Below are 24,694 nucleotides of genomic sequence, written 5' to 3' on the forward strand. Positions count from 1 at the left end.
GTCGCCTTTCACCTGTGTTAAAGGTGAGTCTAGAGCTTATTGTCAGCTCTCCCAGCTAGTTTTAGGATAAATTTGACTTCGAAGTATCCATCAGCGACAGATATCGACATCTGCTACATTGCTTTTCAATTGTTGTTTTTATTCTGTTTTATTGCACTTTTTGATTTGTCGATTTTTACTTTGACTAACTGAATGCCGCTTGCACTGCTCGTCCCCCGTACAGTAAACCGAAATGAATTGGTCCACCACAACTAAGTGAATTGTCAGTATCAGTAGTGACAGGTCCAGAGATGGGTTACTGCTGCTTGCTGTGTGTGGTGGCTGCTGCGTTCACACACACACACATGCGCACACACACAGACCTGCTGCCAGCCTGTGTCTGGGGGGTGGAACGCAAGGGTAACTCCCCCACTTCCACCCCGTAGCATGCCTGTGAGCTTGGAGAGCGAGGTGACTGAGGTGACTGACAGTGAAAGGCCATTCTGGTGCATGAAACAAAGATAGTGATCGAATATCTGAGCAGACAGGGATCCTGAATGCACCCTGATACGGTTAGAACAACATTTCTGCGAGTGGTCTTCTGCAGCCATTGGAAGCTCTTTTGATCAACCCCGAAGCACCAGCATGGCCTGTATGTCACACAATAACCATGTTTCATTCACAGGTTTCTGTCCAGAGCTGAGACCTCTAACCTATACAGTACACAGCAGGCAGCAAACCCACACTGGCAGAACTACYGCTCAATCGAAGCTATAACGGCGTTATGAAGCCTTAAACCAGTATAACAATTTAGACGCTAGAGAATCTTTCAGTGAATTTAGTAGGAAGTCTGTCTTTCTAAAGCGTGACCAGCTGTGGGCTAGCTAGACCAGAACATAAAGCAATCTAAAGGCTTTCCCACATCCGGTGAACCAGTTTGGTCTGTAGAAAACTTGTCTACAGCTTCTCTTTTTATAGCTAAACCGGCACTCGAGGCCCGATCAAAAAGCTATGTTCTAAGTATCCGTCCCCTGATTGGTCTGTAGCTGTGCAGCCGGCAGTCAGTCTTACCTCCTCCCCCCTGGTGTTGTTACTGAGACACATTTACTAACGGCTATCTTCTACTGTTCTCTCCCTTCACCGTTTGCAGATGGATCAAATCCTCAGTAGCAGTTTCTACTGCAGTGGATCACCACTGGCCAAGTGCTGCGCAGGCCACCTTTTCTGATTTGGTATTGTTTTTCATTCATTGTTTTTGGATTTTCACATCAGATCAGGATGTTTGATATGGGTGATGGAACAGAGTCCCATTTTGCGCAGCGAACTTTAGGAGCGAGAGACCAACGTTAATGTTTAAGATGCTATTTTCTTTGACAGCGTTCATTTCTCTCTAACATGTTTGTTTTTTTACAAGTAGGCCTTTTCATGGAAGAGGCTTAAACCAGCACTGGATGCACCTACCACACTGGATTCACATCTGGTCTTCAGAGTGTTAGTTTCTCTACTGTCCCTCGTAGTCTGGGGGTACCTAACTATAGTACGCCACCATTTTTTGGAAAATTGGTTCTTTGAAAGTGACTTGAGGTGGCGTTTGTTACGAAAGCGACTACAACTCTGCATTGCAATGTGAAACACTGAGGCAAACAGAACCTGTGAAATAATGTTTTTTATTATCTAAATATATTGTGGCCTCAATCAAATTATATTCGATAGCAACACTTGGCATGTGGTGATGCTTTACTCCAAGCACCTGAAAGCTAGTGTGAGTTTCTCCTGTGAGATGCATCTTGTATGCTGAGTGGAGCCAGCCTCATCCGAGGAAAGTGTTAGGTGTCAGGGTGAGGTTGTGTATACTGGATGCTATAGCAGGAGACGTTGACTCTCCTGTCTTTCTTCTCGCGCTGTGTCTGTCTCGTCACATGGACAGGAGACCTCTCACCAGTTTGGAATTCTCGATATCAATCTGATCTTACTCTATAGCACTTTTTTGTCACAAGCGTGCTTCACAGGCACAGCAACCAATGATGGCAATGGCAATCATTCATATGTTTGAAAGGTGTGATTGACAATAGTAGGTTCAAGGATGCTCTCGTAAGAACGGAGCGGCGTGCCAACACCAAAGTAGGTACTCTCCAATCAAGAGAGCGCTGAGGTGCACTGAACTTTGCATCCCTTTTAGTTTTGTGTCTTTGCACAGGCTGTCCTCTCCCAGTTGTCCTCTCTTTTCTTCCGTTTTGAGTCCTGCTCCCTGGTCATGTGATGAGGCAGGTTAGATGAGAATGTGACTTCAGATGAGGTGCTGGGGGCAACGGCAGCTGAAGCTTACACGGTAGGACGAGTTCCCCCTAGATACTGATCCAAGGTCAGATTAGGCTAGTTAGGCATGATGAATGATCTTGAGTTCTCACTGCAAGTGAACCAGAATCCGACGACTAATGCGTAGAGTATTGGATGTCTAGACACAGGCTTTATTACGATCCGTCCCATGATCTCTTCCCCATAGTTGTGAGGAAAACACAAAGTTTAGGCTGTTAGTTGGCTGACGTAGCCCAGGAGGCTGTCCACACAACAATCATTGATTTCATACGTGAAAGATAGATTGATACGATGATATGTGGTTATGAGAAGCTATTATTTTATGAGAATGCAGTTTCTCTTTGCTTATGGAGTGAATTTAGTGTTATGTCATTTTTGCCAAACCGGTCCCCCCCCCCCCTCCCCACAGCGACCTGTCGCGGAGTTCGCATTCATTTATGCTTTGGTCTGCTCTGGATTAATAAGCACTAGGTGGTTCCCTCCCGACAGCTGTGTTGACAGCTCTAACGAGGATGCCGTAGTCAGGCCACTGCACAGTTCCTTAGTGGAGACCAAGAGCCTTGGGCCTTTAGGGGCGGTCTAGCAGGAGAGTTCCAGGTATATGCTTACGCACTGACTTCACAGATTATAAAACTGTTTGTAATGCTAGTAAAGAAAATGAATTACGGGTTTTGTGTTGAAGAGAAAGTGGTTTGTTGCGCAACAGCAGATGTGAAAGGGTTTGGTCTGTATAAGGTGGGCTGATCATGACTAGGAAGGGGTATACCTCTGAATCATGAGAATTTTTATAAAAAGTCCATGTCTTCGACAGTGTGCCTGTGAGTTTCTGAAGGCATTGGCCCAACCAGCATCTGGTATGGTCTGATCAGTCTGAAAAGGAAAAGGGCGAACTGACACCATAAAAATCTGAAGGAGTCCCTCCAAGGCAGTGTTTTTCTAATCCTAAAGTTCCTGAAAATTTGAATTTCTCTCAGCCGACTGCCCAAAGGAGATGCTGCTTTTCCGTGGGGCACACATTCTGCCTATTCTCCACGTGATTTCCATGACATCTCATTTATTTGCCGGAAAAGCTTCGTGCAAAATTCTACCCTTTGCACACGCAAGGGTATGCATCGCAGCCCCAGCAAGAACGCAAGTGACACCGCCCGCTCCCAAAAAAAACTCCATGAGCAAACACGATACTCCTAGACTAAGATCAGATATCCCATGTTGGAAAAAAAAAATGTACTTGTAGTAATTGATCTTTAAAAGACTCGGTGGTTGGTCTTCAAATAAAAATCTAATCAAATGTTATTTGTTACATCCTTCGTAAACAGCAGTTGTGGACTAACAGTGAAATGCTTACTTAAGGGCCCATCCCAACCATGCAGAGAGAAAGAAAATAGAGCGAGAATAGAAAAGTTAAACATGTAATAATACAATTAATAATAGATAAAAATGACTAAAGATAACTTAGCTATGTACAATGGGTACCAGTATCGATCAATGTGCAGGGGTCTGAGGTAATGTAGGGAGATACAGTGCATTCGGAAAGTATTCAGACCCCTTCCCTTTTTCCACATTTTGTTATGTTACAGCCTTATTCTAAAATTGATTACATAATTGTTTTCCTCAATCTACACACAATACCCCATAATGACAAAGCAAAACTCTTTTTTAGGAATGTTTGCAAAGGTATTAAAAACAGAAACCTTATTCACATAAGTATTCAGACCCTTTGAGACTCAATTGAGCTCTGGTGCATCCTGTTTCCATTGATCATCCTTGAGTTTCTACAACTTGAGTGGAGTCCACCTGTGGTAAATTCAATTGATTAGACATGATTTGGAAAGGCACACACCTGTCTATATAAGGTCCCACAGTTGACAGTGCACGTCAGAGCAAAAACCAATCCATGAGTTTGAAGGAATTGTCCGTAGAGCTCCGAGACAGGATTGTGTCGAGGCACAGATCTGGGGCAGGGTACCAAAACATTGAAGAACACATTGGCCTCCATCATTCTTAAATGGAAGACGTTTGGAACCACTAAGACTCTTCCTAGAGCTGGCTGCCCGGCCAAACGGAACAATCGGGGGTCACTCTGACAGAGCTCCAGAGTTCCTCTGTGGAGATGGTTGTCCTTCTGGAATGTTCTTCCATCTCCACAGCACTCCACTAATCAGGCCTTTAGGGTAGAGTGGCCAGATGGAAGCCACTCCTCAGTAAAAGGCACATGACAGCCCGCTTGGAGTTTGCCAAAAGACACCTAAAGAACTCTCAGACCATGAGAAACAAGATTCTCTGGTCTGATGAAACCAAGATTGAACTCTTTGGCCTGAATACCAAGCGTCACGTCTGGAGGAAACCTGGCGCCATCACTACGGTGAAGCATTGTGGTGGCAGCATCATGCTGTGGGGATGTTTTTCAGCAGCAGTAACTGGGAGACTAGTAAGGATTGAGGCATAGATGAACGGCGCAAAGTACGAAGATCTTTGATTTAAAACCTGCTCGAGGGGCTCAGGACCTCGGACTGGAGTGAAGGTTCACCTTCCAACAGGACAACGTCCCTAAGCACACAGCCAAGACAACGCAGGACTGGCTTCGGGACAACTCTCAATGTCCTTGACTGGCCCGGACTTGAACCCGATCGAAAATAGCTGTGCAGCATCGCTCCCCATCTAACCTGACAGAGCTTGAGAGGATCTGCAGAGAAGAATGGGAGAAACCTCCCAAATACCGGTGTGCCAAGCTTATAGCGTCATACCCATGAAGACTCAAGGCTGTAATCGTTGCCGAAGGTGCTTCAACAAAGTACTGAGTAAAGGGTCTGAATACTTATGTAAATGTGATACTTCAGTTTTTGTATTTTTATAAATGTGCAAAAAATTCTAAACCTGTTTTTCCTTTGTCATTATGGGGTATTGTGTGTAGATTGTTGAGGGGGGAAAACAATTTAAACCATTAGAATAAGGCTTTAATGAAAAAAATGTGGGGAAAGGTTACTTTATGAATGCACTGTGTGTACATATAGCTATGAATAAAGTGACAGATAGTAAACAATAGCAGCAGGATATGTGATGAGTCAAAGTTTGTGCAAGAAAGGTCCATGCAGAAAGTCCGGGTAGCTATTTGGTTAACTATTTAGCAGTCTTATGGCTTGGGTGTAGAAGTTGTTCAGGGTTCTGTTGGTTCCAGACTTGGTCTTTAGCTGTATCTATTGTTTAATATTCTGTCACTAATGAAAATCGGCACCCCTTACAGTTTTCACATTTTGCTGCCTTAAAATTAAATCGAAAAAGGGATTAAATTATTATTATTTTTTTTTTTATCTACACAATCTACTACACATTTTCAAAGTGAAAGAAAAATTATAGAAAATGGACAGCAATATTCAAACCTTGTCTATGATTTTCAAGCAAATGCAAGTCATGACTGAGACTGGACCACTCAGGAACACTCAACACTTCTTGGAAAGGCATTCTGGTGTGTCATTGAAAAAGATCTATCGCAGGGCTAGCTTTTCAGAAGACCAAGGTGGGTGTTCCTCCAAKTTTTTACCTGGGCTTTGGTCCGCTTCATATTTTTTGGGATCCTGACAAACTCCCCAAGTCCCTGACGATGACGGGCATACCCATAACTTAATGCTGCCACCAAATATAGGGTTTCACTCTGTTGTATTGCATTTGACCCAAACCTGTTTTTCTTTAAATTTAGGACCAGAAGTTATTGTCTTTGTTGTGGTGTCTTGCAGTATTAATTAACTGCCTTGATGCAAACAGAATGGATGATTTGGAGTGGATTTTCTTATTAACACAGGATTCCTCCTTTTCACTTTGTCATACAGGCCTGTAATGTGGAGTGAATGCAATGCTGTTTATTGTCTGTGTTTCCTAAGTATTGTGGTGGTGGCATCATYTTATGGGTGTGGTTGTCACCGTCAGGGACTGGGGAGTTTGTCACAATCTAAAAAAATATATATAAAAGGAGAAGGGCTCAGATTTTTTTTTACCGTTATTTTACCAGGTAAGTTGACTGAGAACACGTTTTCATTTGCAGCAACGACCTGGGGAATAGTTACAGGGGAGAGGAGGGGGATGAATGAGCCAATTGTAAACTGATAAAACGGTAGAGGAACGTTAGTCTTCTGAATACCTAACCCTGGATTTTTCCGTGGGAAAATACACACATTTTAATGCCAAATACACACCAGAATTACTTTCCAATAGTTGTTGAGTGTTCCTGAATGGTCCAGTCTCAGTCCTGACTTAAATATGCTTGATATCAGAGATAAGGTTTGACTATTGCTGTCCATCCATGATCCCCAACCAAGTTTACTGACCTGGAGCAATTTTGACAAAAACAATGGACTTGTCCAACGCTGGTAGAATCTTATTCAAAATGATTCACAGCTGTAATGGTTTCCTAAGGTGRTTCCACCAAGTATTAACTCTGGGGGGTGAAAACATACGCAATCAAGACATCTACGTTTTTTTATTTTTTATTATTAATTTGGAACTGATGTACACAACCTACTCCACCTTTTCAGTCTAATTTGAATATGTTTAAAAAAAWAWATATATATATATAAGGCTGCAAAATGTGAACATTGTGCAAGGGGTGTGTAGACTTTCACTAGGCATTGTATGTTAGAACAGTGTTTTGCTCCTGGAGTTTTGTCTCATTGTCAGCGCCAGCATCATGACTTCTCTCTACAGGAGTGCCATGGGCCCGGCCCTGCGCAGCGCAACAGCTCTAAGCGATGCCTTAGACCAGACACGGGGAATGGAGCAGCAACATCTCCTTTAGCCAGCAACACCTTTTCTGAGACCAAGCCTTTGCTCTTCCAATATACACCTATAAGTCATATTCCTGTCTTTTTAAAAAGATAACATGCTCTATGCGCTATGCTCTCATGAGAACAGATGTGATGATTTGCTGCTGCTGTTCACTGTTGAGCCAAAAGTGCCACAGAAGCCAGCAGTAAGTCTTGGACCATTGGCTGGTTTAGCCTTCCTTTGACATGCAGCTGTTGTTGGTGCCACAGTGTCCCAGCAGTAGCAAAGGAGTCTGAAACGGTGAATGCAAGAGAGCCGGTGCCTGGTGTCAGTTTGACTGAACCTGTTTCTTTTGATCCCCGACAGAGATTTTTGCCGATCGACGGGGCAAACGATCTTTTCTTCCAGCCTCCCCCCGCACTGCCAACATCCAAAATCTATTCCATCAGGCCCTGCTATCCTAAAGATGAGGTGAGGAGAGTTTTTTTTTTTTTTTACAGCAGTTTTCCTCTACATCAGTGGGTATGGGTGAGTGTAATTTCCCCTCTGGATCACTGATTCCTGTATTCACTCAGTGATTAGTTGAACATACTGGGTGTAACGGCACGCTGTTGGTATTCCCATCTGAGCTATCCTCGTTTTTAAATACTGCCTCTAGGCTCATCTGCAGGCCAGCTCATCCATCCTGGACTGTCAGCAGTCTCCTCTATTCCTGTGAGTGCCACGTGCTTAGTCCTCTCTAACTGTGTGTGTGTGTGTGTGTGTGTGTGTGTGTTCCAGCATGCGGTGTATAAGATCTGCAGAGAGATGTACTCTGAAGGAGTGGAGGAACTGCCCTTCGGTGGAGAGGAGCCAGACCTCATAGGAGACAGGTAAGGACTTTCTTTTTCAATTTTAGTTGTCGCCCAACATTATTTTGAAAAAATGGAAGCGAAGATAATTCACCCGAATGAAGGTTCTATTGAGATTGAAGTGATGGTTAAAAAAAGAAATATTCATTAAATCTGTGCAGCAAAATGATTGGTGTGCTGGAGTGTCTTTTCACTGTAGTATACCTAACTAACAGTATGTTTCTCGGTTTTTTCCAGGTTAGTAGGAGGGTTCCTGAACCTGAGTCCAGACTATGGGTTTGTCCTGGAGGATGAGGAGGGGATCTGTGGTTACGCGCTGGGCACCGTGGACGTCAAGCCCTTCGTCAAGAAGTGTAAGATGAGCTGGATCCCCTCCATGCAGGAGAAATACAACAAGCCTGACTGCCAGAAGGACCTCTCTGATGCTGAGGTAGGAGACTGGGTTCACTCGGTTTCTTTCACTTTTTAAAATTCTAGCACTGACACTTATTATTTTTTTTATTTTTTATAAGCTGTGCAATGAACGTGATATCTGTTGCCTCCTTTGGTCAAATGCACACATATCCCTTTCACACTACTGAACTGAGCCGAACTGAGCCAATCAGAGCTGTACTGGACTCTCCTGTGAAAGGAAAATAGGCAAGRCAGCGCAGTACGGTTCAGCTGGGCATTGTTCCCCTAGAAAGGGTATTGTACGTTGCCCTGGATGAGAGCGTCTGCTCAATGKCTAAAAATGTCAAACAATTTCTCCTTCCTTCCTGTAGAAGATGATGTTGAGTTTCCACGAGGAGGAGGAGGGCCTCCCAGAGTCGTTCCTCTCCAACTTCCCATCCCTCATTAAGATGGACATCCATGCCAAGGTCATCGATCCCAGCGTGGCCAAGAGCATGATGGGATGCCTGCTTTCCTGCCTCAAGGCCAATGGTAGGTGGTGTCTACAGAACCTGTCTCAATCAATCAATCAAGAACATTTGCTAATCTATGAATGGTCCGTCGCAACCATCTATGAATCTACTATCGGAGACTTCAGTTGTCCGCATCCCAATTATAATGCGTAAGGATGGTTGTCATGAGCATGTAGGACCCCCTTATTGTAATGTTGTATTATCATCTCGTAATGGTCCTAACTATAAGTGCCAGCCATTTTGAGTCACYCATAGAGAGACGTGACATTATTAGCCTTATAATAGTACATTAAGGCTCACACATGCTTATAACAAATGACATAAAGCATATCAGCKGGTTTTTAAGTAGTGTAAACCGTAACTGTTACTTATGTTGTTAATCTGTTTACTCTCCCCCCAGGTTCCATCGGTGCGTTCTGTGAGGTGCGTCAGGCGGACAAGAGGATGATAGACTTCTACAGTAAGCTGGGCTGCTTCGAGGTCGCCAAGATGGAGGGCTTCCCCAAAAACATCATCATCATGGGCCGCAGCCTCTGAGGACGACGGCATCACGGGACGCCGCTTCTGAGACAGCCTGGCTAGCCAAGCAACCACGGAGCTGTGTAGAGAGCTCCAGTCATCTGGGCCTAAGGATAACTGTCTGTTACTTTTACATACCTACCGATACTTGACGATTTTATACTTCAACCACCTGGACTAGACGAGGCTAGAGGCATCCCTGTTTTTAGATAGTGATCAGAAATGAAACAGCCTGTACAGATTCACTGTGCTGCCGCTAGAGGCCCAGAGCTCTGCCGGGAATGAAACCGAATCCAAAACTGTAAAGAGCCAAAGTAGTCGTCTGCAGCCCTGTAAAGCCGTGTGTGTTTATGGTGGACGGTGTCCCCTCTTGTCATTGGTCAGTCATCGCAGTGCGGCTCCATGATGTAGGAGCTGGTCAGGTGCCATCTACTCCCGTTAGCCGTTCAGACCATGTGACCTGACTGTCAGCGGCCTGTGTCTGTCTCTCACAGACAGTCAGCGAGTGTATTTAGATACTACTGCATCTCAAGCTGCGCTCTCTTCTCAATGTAACACATAATTTTTGTCTGGTTGAAGGTAGTGCAGTGTATAGAGAATAGGGAGTGGTTTGAGACTTGGCCGTATATCCTGACACTGCACTTTGGTATAGGCCTAGCTGACGGGGGACGGGGGGGGGTGGTTAGGGAAAAGGGGCCTTTGAACAGGTGGTCCCTGTAGCTTACAGAGTAAAGAGCGGTTTATGCTTCCACCTTATACTGTAGTTTAACTCCCGAGTGAAAAAACATTTCTCTTTGTGGTGCGTTACAGGTTCCTCAATAGTTTACGTAAGTGACATACACGCAGAGGAAAGCATACGTTTGAGTGTTCGAGGAAACTTACGGAGACTTTAGTAACGAGAGTGTTATTTTCTGGAAAACCCACCTGAGTAGAAATGAATAACCTTGAAGAGAGGAAGATGTGGAATTGGTCACGTATGTTTCCACTCACTAAAAACATGGTTCTCAGTCTATTCCCTTAACTCTTTGCTTTTGGCCATGCTTTTTTACAGTGCTTTTTTTCTGTTTTATGTATTGCCTTTCAATAGGATCTTTGTACCTGTGGAGATCTCCAAGGGGCCTATTGCACTGTACTGTAGATCACCGATGGTTATCATGCACACTTATCTACTGTCAATCCACCTGACAAATACATAAGGGGACATGAGAATGGGTGTGTTCATTTTAGCTTGCCCGGTGCCCTGGATGGTCTAAAATGGGCAAACTCCACCCTCCCGGCTGCACGCTAAAACGAACGCACCTTGCCTCAAAGGTGGGCCATCCGCTCGAAAACGTCTCTCGATTTTTGTCACTAATCCAGTGCTCTGGCTCTTAAACCAAGAGAGATGAGCCTAATCTCAATCGTTTTCTAATTGTGAAAATAGGACGAGACAAGTTTAGACGCTTTCAGCACTCCCTCTATAATACAGCGGCTCTATTTCTCAACTTCCACGAGATGTGGTGAGGAACATCTACCACTAACCAGCTTCTTATCCAGGAGGACAGAACGTTCAGTTAGAAAGATACTATGTAGAACAGGTGTGATCCCAATGCCAAGCAGAATGAGGAACCACGTTGGCTGTGTACGCCACATGTCCATCTGCAACGTCATACAACATCGCCSGCACTTGAATGTCAAGCTGCTGAGGCGCTGCTCTTCTCCTGGTTAGGACACCACCTACATAGACACGTCAWTTCAAACATGCTTTTTAAAGGAATACCTTGTTACCTGATTTTTGTCTTCTGCCAGCCTGAATGTTTATGATGAGTCTAAACATCGAGCTAGTTAGATTGCAGTCCTTTTAGTCTATTCATCCAACTCATCACCCTCTGGACTAGTATTCTGTGGTGGACAAGTAAGTACGTTTCCCAGAGAGAATAGCAACATGTATCCTAGTTCTCCACTGGTATTAAATGATTTACTTTTCCTTAAGTGTGTGTGTTATATAACAGACATTTTGTCATTGCTTGTGCTATTGTGAACTTTAGCTCTTTTTTTTTCTGCATCTGCTGATTTTATGTTTAGCTGCAATTTGAAAGGGCGTCAATTATAGGCCTACATTGATGATACATACATTGTTCGGTTTTTTTTGGTGGGGAGGAGTTTATTGATAMAAATTGTACACTTTGTATGTGAAAGGAAAATTGTTGTTAATAAACATTAACTCATGAAAAGGTGATATGACTGGGTGTCGAGTTAAGTAATCATATCAGGAAACAGCTGCAACAATGTAACAGGTATTACCGTGCATTAGCAAATTATTGGTTTGGGATCGTCTATCAATCTGATCTTACTCTATAGCACTTTTTTGTCACAAGGTGCTTCACAGGCACAGCAACCAATGATGGCAATGGCAATCATTCATATGTTTGAAAGGTGTGATTGACAATAGTAGGTTCAAGGATGCTCTCGTAAGAACGGAGCGGCGTGCCAACACCAAAGTAGGTACTCTCCAATCAAGAGAGCGCTTGAGGTGCACTGAAACAGCTGCAATAATGTAACGGTTATTACCGTGCATTAGCAAATTATTCAGACCCCTTGACTTTTTCCACATTTTATTACGTTAGCCTTATTCTAAAATCCACACAATATCCCATAATGACAAAGCGAAATCTGTTTTTTAGAAATGTTTGCAAAAAGAATAATTAACTTAAATCACATTTTACTTAAGTATTCACACCCTTTTCTCAGTACTTTGTTAAAACGCCTTTGGCAGCGATTACAGCCTCGAGTCTTCTTGGATATGATGCTACAAGCTTGGCGCACCTGTATTTGGGGGGGTTTCTCCCATTCTTCTCTGTAGATCCTCAAGCTCTGTCAGGTTGGATTCGGAGTGTTGCTGCACAGCTATTTTCAGGTCTGTCCGGAGATGTTCGATCGGGTTCAAGTCTGAGTTCTGGCTGGGCCACTCAAGGACATTTAGAGACTTGTCCCGAAGCCACCCCTGCGTTGTCTTGGCTGTGTGCTTAGGGTCGTTGTCCTGTTGGAAAGTGAACATTCGCCCCAGTCTGAGATCCTGAGTGCTCTGCCTGAGTGCTCTGTAGAAGGTTTTCATCAGGGATTTCTCTGTACTTTGCTCCGTTCATCTTACCCTCGATCCTGACTAGTCTCCCAATCCCTGCCGCTGAAAAACATCCCCACAGCATAATGCTGCCACCATGCTTCACCGTAGGGATGGTGCCAGGTTTCCTCCAGACGTGGCGCTTGGTGTAGAGGCCAGAGTTCAATCTTGATTTCATCAGACCAGAGAAACTTGTTTCTCATTGTCAGAGTCCTTTAGGTGTCTTTTGGCAAACTCTAAGTGGGCTGTCATGAACCTTTTACTGAGCAGTTGCTTCCATCTGGCCACTCTACTATGAAGGCCTGATTGGTGGAGTGCTGCAGAGATGGTTGTCCTTCTGGAAGATTCTCCCTTCTCCTCTTCTCTGTCAGAGTGACCTTCGGGTTCTTGGTCACCTCCCTGACCAAGGCCCTTCTCTGATTGTTCAGTTTGGCCGGGCAGCTACCTCTAGGAAGTGTCTTGGTGGTTCCAAACTTCTTCCATTTAAGAATGATGGAGGCCACTGTGTTCTTGGGGACCTTCAATGCTGCAGAAATGTTTTGGTACCCTTCCCCAGATCTGTGCCTCGACACAAATCCTGTCCCGGAGCTCTACGGACAATTCCTTTAACCTCATGGATTGGTTTTTGCTCTGACGTGCACTGTCAACTGTGGGACCTTATATAGACAGGTGTGTGCTTTTCCAAATCATGTCAAATCAATTGAATGTACCACAGGTGGACTCCAATCAAATTGTAGAAACATCTCAAGGATGATCAATGGAAACAGGATGCACCTAAACTCAATTTAGTATCTCATAACAAAGGGTCTGAATACTTATGTAGATAAGGTATTTGTTTTTTTATTTGTAATAAATTAGCAAACGTATCTAAACCTGTTCACTTTGTCATTATGGAGTATTGTGTGTAGATTTATTTTTATTTTTAATCCATACTTTCTGACTGCATTGTAGATGCAACTTTGCTGGTTGCATCCCGTTTCCCAGATCATTAATAAAATGGAGAACAACACAGGAGCTAAAATGGAGCCCTGGGGCACACCTCTTTTAATCTCAATAAAGCTAGACTTGTGATTCTCAGCATACTGTATACAAATTGTGTTCTGTCAAAGATGGTTCCTAAACAAATGTATCGCCCATTCACTGAGACCAATGTTACTGAGTCTAGCTAGCAACAATTCATGGTCAAATGAATCAAATGCATTTGATAAATCAACAAACAGAGCAGCACAATGTTGCTTTTTATCAAGTGTAGTTGCCATTTGACACGGGCACAGCACCACAACTGTAGCTATGGTGATCTAAAGCCAGACTAAACCCCACTCAGTGTGTTCTTTTCAATGAAGACGTTTAACTGAGTTCACTAGGGATTCATAGACTTTGGCCAGGATAGGGAGTTTGGAGATGGGATGATAGTTATTAGCGTCTGAGGGATCTCCACCCCTTTTAGTAGTGGGAGGATATAAGCCTATTTCCAAATGCTGGGTATGGAATTGGTCAAGAGACTCAAGTCAAATGTGAGCCACAGGTTCAGTAATAATACCAGTTGCTATATTTAATGCAGACACGGGGAAGAAACTGAGGAAGTGACAGATATAGGGGAGGCAATCAATAAAGTAATGGAGTCCAGGTGAGTCCCTTGAAGCGCTGATGAGCATAACGATGCTGACAGGTGTGCGTAATGATGGGCCGCCTGGCTTCCCTCGAGGACCGGAGAGGGGGAGCGGGCGCAGGCGTGACACTTGGTGGTTCCAAATTTCCTCCATTTAAGAATGATGGAGGCCAATGTGTTCTTGGGGACCTTCAATTCTGCAGAAATTTGTTGGTACCCTTCCCCAGATCTGTGCTTCGTCACAATCCTGTCTCGGAGCTCTACGGACAGTTCTTTTGACCACATATGCTGAGCACTTGTTGGCTGCTTTTCCTTCACTCTGCGGTCCAACTCATCCCTAACCATCTGAATTGGGTTGAGGTCAGGTGATTTTGGAGGCCAGGTCATCTGATGCTGCAATCCATCACTCTCCTTGGTCAAATAGCCCTTACACAGCCTGGAGGTGTGTTGGATCATTGTCCTGTTGAAAAACAAATGATAGTCCCACTAAGCGCAAACCAGATGGGATTGTGTATCGCTGCAGAATGCTGTGGTAGCCATGCTGGTTAAGTGTGCCTTGAATTCTAAATATATCACAGACAGTGTCACCAGCAAAGCATCCCCACACCATAACACCTCCTCCTCCATGCTTCACAGTGGGAACCACACATGCAGAGATCATCCGTTCACCTACTCTGCATCTCACAAAGACATGACGATAGGAACCAAAAATCTCAAATTTGATCTCGTCAGACCAAAGGACAGATTTCCACCGGTCTAATGTCCATTGCTCGTGTTTGTTGGCCGAAGCAAGTCTCTTCTTCTTATTGGTGTCCTTTCATAGTGGTTTCTTTGCAGCATTTTGACCATAAAGGCCTGATTCCCGCAGTCCCTTCTGAACAGTTGATGTTGAGATGTGTCTGTTACTTGAACTCTGTAAAGCAATGGACATTAGACCGGTGGAAATCTGTCAGATCTGTCAGATGACCAACACAATCACCCGACCTCAACCCAATTGAGATGGTTTGGGATGAGTTGGACCGCAGAGTGAAGGAAAAGTAGACAAGRGCTCAGCATATMTGGGAACTCCTTCAAGACTGTTGGAAAAGCATTCCAGGTAAAGCTGATTGAGAGAATGCCAAGAGTGTGCAAAGCTGTCATCAAGGCAAAGGGTGACTACTTTGAGGAATATATTTTGATTTGTTTAACACTTTCTTTGGTTACTAAATTATTCCATATGTGTTTTTTCATAGTTTTGATGTCTTCACTATTATTCTACAATGTAGAAAAATGTCAAAATAAAGAAGGTCCCTTAAATGAGTAGGTGTGTCCAAACTTTTGACTGGTACTGTGTGTATATCATTCCAATTTGAATTCAAACCCCTCTACCTAGCCCACATCATCACGGTTTCAATGTACATTTACAAATGGGACCATATGCTACTGGTAATAACTCTTCTCATTTACAGCCCCCATTTGTCCATGTTTTCCTGTTGCGAGTGGCATGGTAATGAAAGATCGGTATCTCAATGCATTCTTAGTATAAATGACTATGAATTTCTCCGTGTGCATTCCCGGGCACGGTTGACCACCCCCCTCTTCTCCCGGAACTTATCCTTCTAGCGTGTCTTCATTGGTTCTTCTTCAGATAGCGTTACAGTTGATCTTCCCAACGACACACATGTAACTTTTGCCTGTCACATTTGATATCCAAATACATGAATCTGTTTTTTCCAAATACACGAGTCTCTCACCTGAGCCACCACCATCATTCTGTCTGGTCTATTTTTACACCAGTACGCCAGCAGTATTATACAAGCTTGAATGTGATCTCTCTCTCTATGCTCACTCCACATTCACGGTCTCAGGATTCATGGCGCACTCCTGCCGCACGTTACCAATTTTCTTAATATCATTATCTCTAAGACATGTCAAAGAAAATAACAACATACTGTTGAAACCATTTTCAAAATTAGTTCATACGCCCTTATTTTACTGGCGACGTCTCTGAAGAGTTACCAGATCAGGGAGTTYAAACTCCAACCCATCGGGGAAATCCCAACAATCCAGCAGAACCAATCTAGTGAAATTTGTATCGAAACAAAAATMAAATCAGCAATACACATATCACAATCCATTTGGAGTAACTGTCAACCCTTATTAACATATCTTTTTCCTTCTATATGCAGACTGAACAAAATACATTTGTGTTTTTACCAAAGGGCCAGGGCTCCAGGGAACTGGTAATTTCCCCTTTGAACACATGATTCACATCGTGATTCAAAAACAAACGACACTGTTAATAACTAAAAAAATAAACAAATTAGAATAACCAATCAACTTAGAAAAACAACTGTTGATAACTCCATAAGGAAATAATGGTATCCCGTAAGGTAATGGTGAAATAGACTAGAGACTGATGTCACTCCTTCATATTATAATTAAATCCCACCTGACTCGATCATTTCTAGCGAGGTTGATCAGGCATCACCAGAAATTCAGGACACAGGTCATTCAACACCATTAGGTATTTTCTTTCACTGTTCTTCAGAAACCATTTACAAACATTTCCATCATTCTACYTYKACAGTTTAAAACCAAATTGAAAAGACCCCACACAATAAATCCCACGGTATTAACGCCAATAACAAATATTCATAACTGGTGAGTGGTGTGTGCATGCTGGTGTGTGTGTGTGTGTGTGTGTGGTAAACCATAGGTCAAAAACATACACACGAACAGGCCTTACTTATCTGGGAGCCCCTTCTACGGACTAATCCGGGGACTTTTCTACTTATAAAACGGCCTAATATCACTAACTGCTCTCCCCAAGACCATAGTCTCAGGAAACATTCCAAAGAMAGATAATGAATCCCCCTCTTCTTCTGGAAAAGAAAGTGTACATTTCGTTAGCATTCACTYTGCTACATCTTAATCAGCAATCRAAAAGTATTAATTATAAACCAAACATGATAATGGTAAATCCACTGTCCTCACTCCAGTCATTAAGCGTTTGTTTTAATCCACCCCATTGTTTACGTATCTCTTATTTGGCATGTACCACCCTTTAGACTCGGTGGCGAGATAATGACGCCATGTCTAACGATTCACTGGTCTCTTTTCCCCAAGATTCTCCATATCCACTGCACCACATTGCTCTTCATGTTCATGAACTAAAAAAATATAAAGTTCATTTTAGGTTTGGTAACCCCAATGCTAATTTCATTCRATAAATCTATTTCAGAATAAGACATAAAACGTAAATCTATTTCATAATAAAACAACATAACATGACTCACGAGATTAAAAACCCCCCAAGGTTTTCTGAGTTTGCAAGGAATGTTTGGCCAGATATAAAATAAAATGACATCTTTAGAATCCATTTACCTGGCATTACGCATAGATTCTTCAAGACAAAATACTTTTCCCTGAGGCAATTTTAGCRAATTTCTCATCATAAGGAATCCGTGKAATTTGATCCCTGGCATCTATTAAAAAGTTGTAAGACGTGAGTTCCTACGTCTCCCCTCACATAAAAACTGTAATCTCTATGAACCGCTAACGATCGAACCGAGGCCATACACTGCTATGTAACATTTTCCTGTCCCGCTGCTTTCAAGATTTGTTGCGGCTCTTTTGAAAAATATCCAAATGCTTGCAAGGCGGCATTTCCTCCGAATCCAGKAGGCTCCATTTCCACCTTATACTCCCTTTTCCAATGACCAACAGCCCCACACCTTAAACAGGACTCATAGAAGCGTCTCTTTCAGCGCTTCAATGGCTTTAAGCTTCTCTTCCCCTAGCCCCACTTTACAGGGAAAATCAGGGCCGCCGGTCACCATTTCAATAGTTAATATTCCAAAACCTCTACCGACGGTGTCCAGGGTGTTAAGATCTTCACTCCGGGCTATAATTACACGCCTTTCATTAACTGTTTTCCAAGGTAGTGATATCCACGTCCCGGAAAGTAGTCACGGTATCGGTACCTATTAATTGGTCACGGCATTTCATACTTTGTATTAGAACCAATATTATAGCATGAACAAACTGGAAAATACGGATGACCTAATGTCTTATTCCAGTGTTGCGCCTCAAATATCACTGTTAACACACAGTACCAAAATTATTCAGTTGTCTTCCTAAAAKTTTTTATGCAACATGCAACCATTTKAAAAGATTTACAGTCCATATAAAGTCAATTAATTAATTAGGCCCTAATCTATCGATTTCAGATGACTGGGAATACAGATATGAACCTYTTAGTCCCAGATACCTTTWAAAAAAAGTCGGGGCGTGGATCAGAAAACCAGTCAGTATCTGGTGAGACCACCATTTGCCTCATGCAGCATGACACATCTCCTTCACATAGAGTTGATTGTGTCCTGTGGAATGTTGTCCCACTCCTATTCAATGGCTGTGCGAAGTTGCTGGATATTGGTGGGAACTGGAACACACTTTCGTATACATCGATCCAGAGCATCCCAAACATGCTCAATATGTTACATGTCTGGTGAGAATGCAGGTCATGGAAGAACTGGGACATTTTCAGCTTCCAGGAGTTGTGTACAGATCCATGCGACATGGGGCCGTGCATTATCATGCTGAAACATGAGGGGATGGAGGCGGATTAATGGCATGACAATGGGCCTCAGGATCTTGTCACGGTATCTCTATGCATTCAAATTTCAATTGATAAAAGGCAATCGTGTTCATTGTCCATAGCTTATGCCTGCCCATTCCATAACCCCACCGCCACCATGGGGCACTCTGTTCACAACATTGACATCAGTAAACCGTTCGCCCACACAACGCCATACACGCTGTCTGCCATCTGTCCGGTACATTTGAAACTGGGATTAATCTATGAAGAGCACACTTCTCCAGCTTGCCAGTGGCATTTACACGCTGAACTTGGTRACGACACCGAACTGCAGTCAGGTCAAGACTCTGGTGAGYACGACGACCAAGCAGATGAGCGTCCCAGAAAAGGTTTCTGACAGTTTGTGCAGAAATTATTCAGCACACCCACAGTTTCATCAGGGTGGCTGGTCTAAAACGATCCTGGAGGTGAAGAAAACGAATGTGGAGGTCCTGGGCTGGCGTTTACACACGGCGTGATTACACGTGGTCTGTGGTTGCAAGGCCGGTTGGACGTACTGCCAGATTCTCTAAAACAATGTTGGAGGTGGTTTATGGTAGAGAAATGAACATACAATTCTCTGGCAACAGCTCTGGTGGACATTCTTGCAGTCAGCATGCTAATTGTATGCTCTGTAAAAACTTGATACATCTGTGGCATTGTGTTGTGTGACAATTAGCCCAAACAGATATATTTGACTAAAACATAATAATTTCAAACCATGCCTACATTTGTATACAATCACATAGAGATCTCTATGTGTGGGAATACTTTGGAACAGATTTGCTGGTGTTTTTACAGTCTTTTATGTCCAACAAGTCCAGCACCCAGTGACACAGGAAAGCCAAGACAATCATCAAAGACCTCAGCCACCAGAGCCACAGCCTATTCACCCCACTAACATCTAAAAGGCAGAGACAGTACAGGTGCATCAAAGCTGGGACCGAGAGACTGATAAACAGCTTCTATATCCAGGCCATCAGGCTGTTAAACAGTCATCACCAGCCGGCCTCCACCCAGTACCCTGCCCTGAACCTTAGTCACGGTTACCTGCCGGCTCCCACCCGATAATCTACCCTGCGCCTTAGAGACTGTTGCCCTATGTACATTGTCATTGAACACTGGTCACTTTAATAATGTTTACATACTGTTTTACCCACTTTATATGTATAGTATATACTGTATTCTAGTCATGGCTCATCCTATATAACTACTTTTGTACACACATTTCCTGTTCATATACTGTCTATACACAAATTCCTAATATTGAGTTGCACCCCCACACCTTTTGCCCTCAGAATAGCCTCAATACGTCGGGGCATGGACTCTATGGTGTCGAAAGCGTTCCACAGGGATGCGAGCCCATGTTGATCCTAATACTTCCCACAGTTGTGTCAAGTTAGCTGGATGTCCTGTGGGTGGTGGACCATTCTTTATACACATGGGAAACTGCTGAGTGTGAAAAACCCAGCAGCGTTGCAGTTCTTGACACAAACCAGTGCGCCTGGTACCATACCCRGTTCAAAGGCACTTAAATKTTTTGTCTTGTCTTCTGAATGCCACAAAACGCAGAGCGCTGTCTACTTATCAGAAAGTTGTACACAAGCAACTTCATCCGGATCGGTCTACACATTTTAAAGTTTGAATGGGGTTTCTAGTGTGTGTGTGTGTGTGTGTGTGTGTGTATGTGTGGAGTAGACTCCTCTCAGAGATACTGCTGGCCCCTGTTCTACACAGCTGGCCAGAGAGAGAATGTGAAAAGGAGAAAGGAATGGGCAAAGGATGTAGGGCAAGGTTCAGGGCCAACATTCCTATGACTTGAACCAGGAGGAGAGGGATGTAGAGATGGATATAGGGGTGGGGGATGTAGGGGTGACGACTGACACTCCCTTCCGTAGAAATCCAAGAAAAGAAAGAGAGAGGAGGGAGGAGTGTCGCTATGCAGTCTTGACGTGTCACCTTCTTAAAAATGTGTGTCTGTATGTGTGGGAGTGCAACCTTTTGTCCCCCATTTCCTWATTCATAAAGTCTGAGTAGTCCCGAGGGGTCAGGGGCAGACATGAATGAACCAGATAACATCCTGTTGCTACATAGGCCTACACCCACACACAGTCACCACTTCCTGTTTGACTGATGACATCACCAACCCTAACTCATGGCACTGGGGTGATGGGGCAATGCTCAGAAGAAAGTGAAGTTTTCACAAATTTCCATAGACTCTAATCTAAGGTCAGTATTGCATTTCCCCCTCTGATGGTTAAGGTTAGTATCGGGGAAGGTAAAGCTGAACCTGGATGTTGGGTTAAATTAACTTCTACCAGGACTATGGTCAGAAGAATGGAGGGTGGTACGGTTTAGAAGAGGAAAGACAGAGGAATAAATTACATGAGGTAGTCCAGCTGTATCCTCTGACTGTCTCAACCCCCTCCCCCTAACCAGAGATAATGCCACATAGATATGAGCAAGAACTGTCTTGTTAAGTGATTGAGAGAAAATGCCTGTTTGTCAAATGAGCAGACAGCAGTCACCTGTTTCTGAATTGATGACGATAAACATTATCAGGATGAGGACAAGGATGTGCATTTGATCAAACATGCAGACATGCTTGATCAGACACATGTGATCGACCGGTATTGAACTTGTTTCTCTAGACCTTGTTAGCCCACTGAGCTAAAGCTTGAGAACCAACATGAGTCTTTAGATATCAGATTACTAATTTCACGAACCACCGCTACTATAATGACACACTCAGTATGCTTTATTTCTCGATGCATCGGTGTAGATCTGACATTTACATAAAAAAATATGCAAACTCCAAGAGCATTCTGTCGGGCCGTATCGCCGCCTGGTAAGGCAACTGCATCGACCACAACCACAGGGCTCTCCAGAGGGTGGCGCGTTCAGCCCAACGCATCACCGGGGGCACAATGCCTGCCTTCTAGGACATCTACAGCACCCGGTGTCACAGGAAGGCCAAGAAGATCATCAAAGACCTCAGCCACTCGAGCCACGGCCTGTTCACCCCGCTAACACCTAGAAGGCGGAGACAGTACAGGTGAATCAAAGCCGCGACCAGGAGACTGATAGAAGCTATTTATCTCCAGGCCATCAGGCTGCTTAACAGTCATACCCTGCCCTGAACCTTTGACTAAATTACTAGCCGGCTACTACCCGGTACTCTACCTTGCACCTTAGAGACTGCTGCCCCCTTGTACATAGTCATTGAACACTGGAAACTGTTGAGCATGAAAAACTCAGCAGCGTTGCAGTTCTTTACACAAACCAGTGCGCCTGGCACCTACCCCGTTCAAAGGCACCTAAATCTTTTGTCTTGCCCATTCACCTTCTGAATGGCACACATACACAATCCATGTCTCAATTGTCTCAAGGCTTAAAAATCATTTTTCAACCTGTCTCCTCCCCTTCATCTACATTGATTGAAGTGGATTTAATGTGTGACATCAATCAGGGATCATAGCTTTCACCTGGATTCACCTGGTCAGTCTATATCACGGAAAGAGATGGTGCCCTCAATGTTTAGTATACTCAGTGTATACACTAGGTGGCCAGTTTATAAAGTACACCACCATGTTCATGAAAACGGTTCGCTCCTACAGATAGTGAGTCACGTGGCTGTAGTGTGCTATATAAAGAAGGCAGTTAGGCATCAAGTTACTCTTGGAATGAACGTTAGAATGAGGCAAAACGAGTGACCTAAGAGACTTTGAGTGTGTTGTATGATCCTCGGTGCCAGGCGCGCCGGTTCCAGTATCTAAAAAATGGCAGGCTCCTGGGCTTGTCGTGCACAAGTGTCTCGGGTTTACCAAGAATTACGTGACAAACAAAAAACATCCAGTCAGCGGCAGGCCTGTGGGCAGAAAAAGCTAATTGATGAGAGGTCGAAGGAGAATGGCGAGAATCGCGGAAGCTAACAGGCAGGCCACAAACAGGCAAATAATGGCACAGTACAATAGTGGTGTGCAGAACAGCTTCTCGGGAAAGCACAACTCGTTGGTCACCGGTTTCCACTGCTGTCAGCTAAAAACAAGAAGAAGCGGCTCCAGTGGGCATGCGATCACCAACGCTGGACGATTAAGGAGTGGAAGAGCGTCCCCTGGTTCAATGAATCCCGGTTCCTGTTGTGTCATGCTGACGGCAGAGTCAGGATTTGACATAAGCAGCATGAGTCTATGCCAACATCCTGCCTGGTGTAAATGTTGATGGTGTGTGTAATGTTGGTTGATCCTGCCTGGCGATGGTGTAATGGTGTGTGTAATGTTTTCCTGGCACACGTTAGGTCCCTTGATACTAATTGAACAATGTTTCCATGCCCCAAAGAATTCAGAACGTTCTGGAGGCAAAGGGGGTCCAACTAGATGGGTGTACCTAATAAACGGGCCACTGAATGGATTCAGAAAGTATTCACACCCCTTGACTATTTCCAAATGCTGTTGTGTTATAAAGTGGGATTAAAATGGATGTAATTGTCATTTTTTGTCAACGATCTACACAAAATACTCTGATGTCAAAGTGGAGGAAATTTTTTCAATAAAAAACTGTAGTAACCTGGTATATTTATCTTTACCAATATATGGCAGTATTGACTCAAGACGGGGGTTTGCTTTCCGCTATCCGTAGTCGTTTTCTGTGTCTGCCATATATAACCATGCTTGAAAAAAGCCTCTGGTAGCTTACGCCAGGTGCATAAGGGGATGTTATTCTAAGTTACAATTAAATACTAAAACCGTACTTACGTGTCCGGTGTCATCAATCTAAGAAGACTCTTAAGATACTACAAACACTAATATATAGTGCTTTCAGAAAGTACTCAGACCCCTTGACTTTTTACACATTTTGTTATGTTACAGCCTTATTCTAAAATTGATGAAATAAAAACATTTCCTCAGCAATCTACACATAATACCCCATAATGACAAAGCGAAAACAGGTTTAAAGACATTTTTGCAAATGTATTGAAACAAAACAGAATTAGCTTACTTACATAAGCATTCAGAACCTTTGCAATGAGACTCGAAATTGAGCTCAGGTGCATCCTGTTCCATTAATCATCCTTGAGATGTTTCTACAACTTGAATGGAGTCCACCTGTGTCAATTGATTGGACATAATTTGGAAAGGTGCACAACTGTCTATATAAGGTCCCACAGTTGACAGTGCATGTCAGAGCAAAAACCAAGCCATGAGGTCGAAGGAATTGTCCATAGAGCTCTGAGACAGGATTGTGTCGAGACACAGATCTGGGGAAGATTACCAATAAATGTCTGCAGCATTGAAGGTCCCCAAGAACACATTGGCCTCCATCATCCTTAAATGGAAGAAGTTTGAAACCACCAAGACTCTTCCTAGAGCTGGCTGCCCGGCCAAACTGAGCAATCGGGGAGAAGGGCCTTGGTCAGGGAGGTGACCAAGAACCCGATGGTCACTCTGACAGAGCTCAAGAGTTCCTCTGTGGAGATAAGAGAACCTTCCAGAAGGACAACCATCTCTGCAGCACTCCACCAATCAGGTCTTTATGGTAGACTGGCCAGACYGAAGCCACTCCTCAGTAAAAGGCACATGACAGCCCGCTTGGAGTTTGCTAAAAGACACCTAAAGACTCTCAGACCATGAGAAACAATATTCTCTGGTCTGATGAAACCAAGATTGAAATCTTTGGCCTGAATGCCAAGCGTCACGTCTGGAGGAAACCTGGCACCATTCCTACGGTAAAGCATGGTGGTGGCAGCATCATGCTGTGGGGATGTTTTTCAGCGGAAGTGACTTTGAGACTAGTAAGGATTAAGGGAAAGATGAACGGAGCAAAAGTACAGAGGGATCTTTGATGAAAACCTGCTCCAGAGGGCTCAGGACCTCAGACTGGGGCGAAGGTTCACCTTCCAACATTACATGACCCTAATTACACAGCCAAGACAACGCAGGAGTGGCTTCGGGACAAGTCTCTGAATGTCCTTATGGCCCAGCCAGAGCCCGGACTTGAAACCGATTTAACATCAGAGCATGAGAGGATCTGCAGAGAAGAATG

The 24,694-nt window shown here is 43.8% G+C and overlaps 1 protein-coding gene across 2 annotated transcripts in view; it reads left to right on the plus strand.

Moving 5' to 3' along the window:
• Window positions 1-9,828, plus strand: part of LOC111951659 (protein O-GlcNAcase) — a 31,663-nt gene extending 21,835 nt beyond the window's left edge. For both annotated transcript variants that reach the window (XM_023969873.2, XM_023969874.2), the window contains exons 13-18: window positions 2,807-2,892; window positions 7,417-7,521; window positions 7,831-7,922; window positions 8,139-8,331; window positions 8,666-8,825; window positions 9,207-9,828. In XM_023969873.2, coding sequence (XP_023825641.1) covers window positions 2,807-2,892; window positions 7,417-7,521; window positions 7,831-7,922; window positions 8,139-8,331; window positions 8,666-8,825; window positions 9,207-9,343 — 773 coding nt within the window. In that variant the 3' untranslated portion in view covers window positions 9,344-9,828. The remainder of the gene's footprint in view (window positions 1-2,806; window positions 2,893-7,416; window positions 7,522-7,830; window positions 7,923-8,138; window positions 8,332-8,665; window positions 8,826-9,206) is intronic.
• Window positions 9,829-24,694: the final 14,866 nt, after the last annotated feature.

Source organism: Salvelinus sp. IW2-2015, linkage group LG25 (genome assembly GCF_002910315.2).
Source record: "Salvelinus sp. IW2-2015 linkage group LG25, ASM291031v2, whole genome shotgun sequence".
NCBI classification, from domain to species: Eukaryota; Metazoa; Chordata; class Actinopteri; order Salmoniformes; family Salmonidae; genus Salvelinus; species Salvelinus sp. IW2-2015.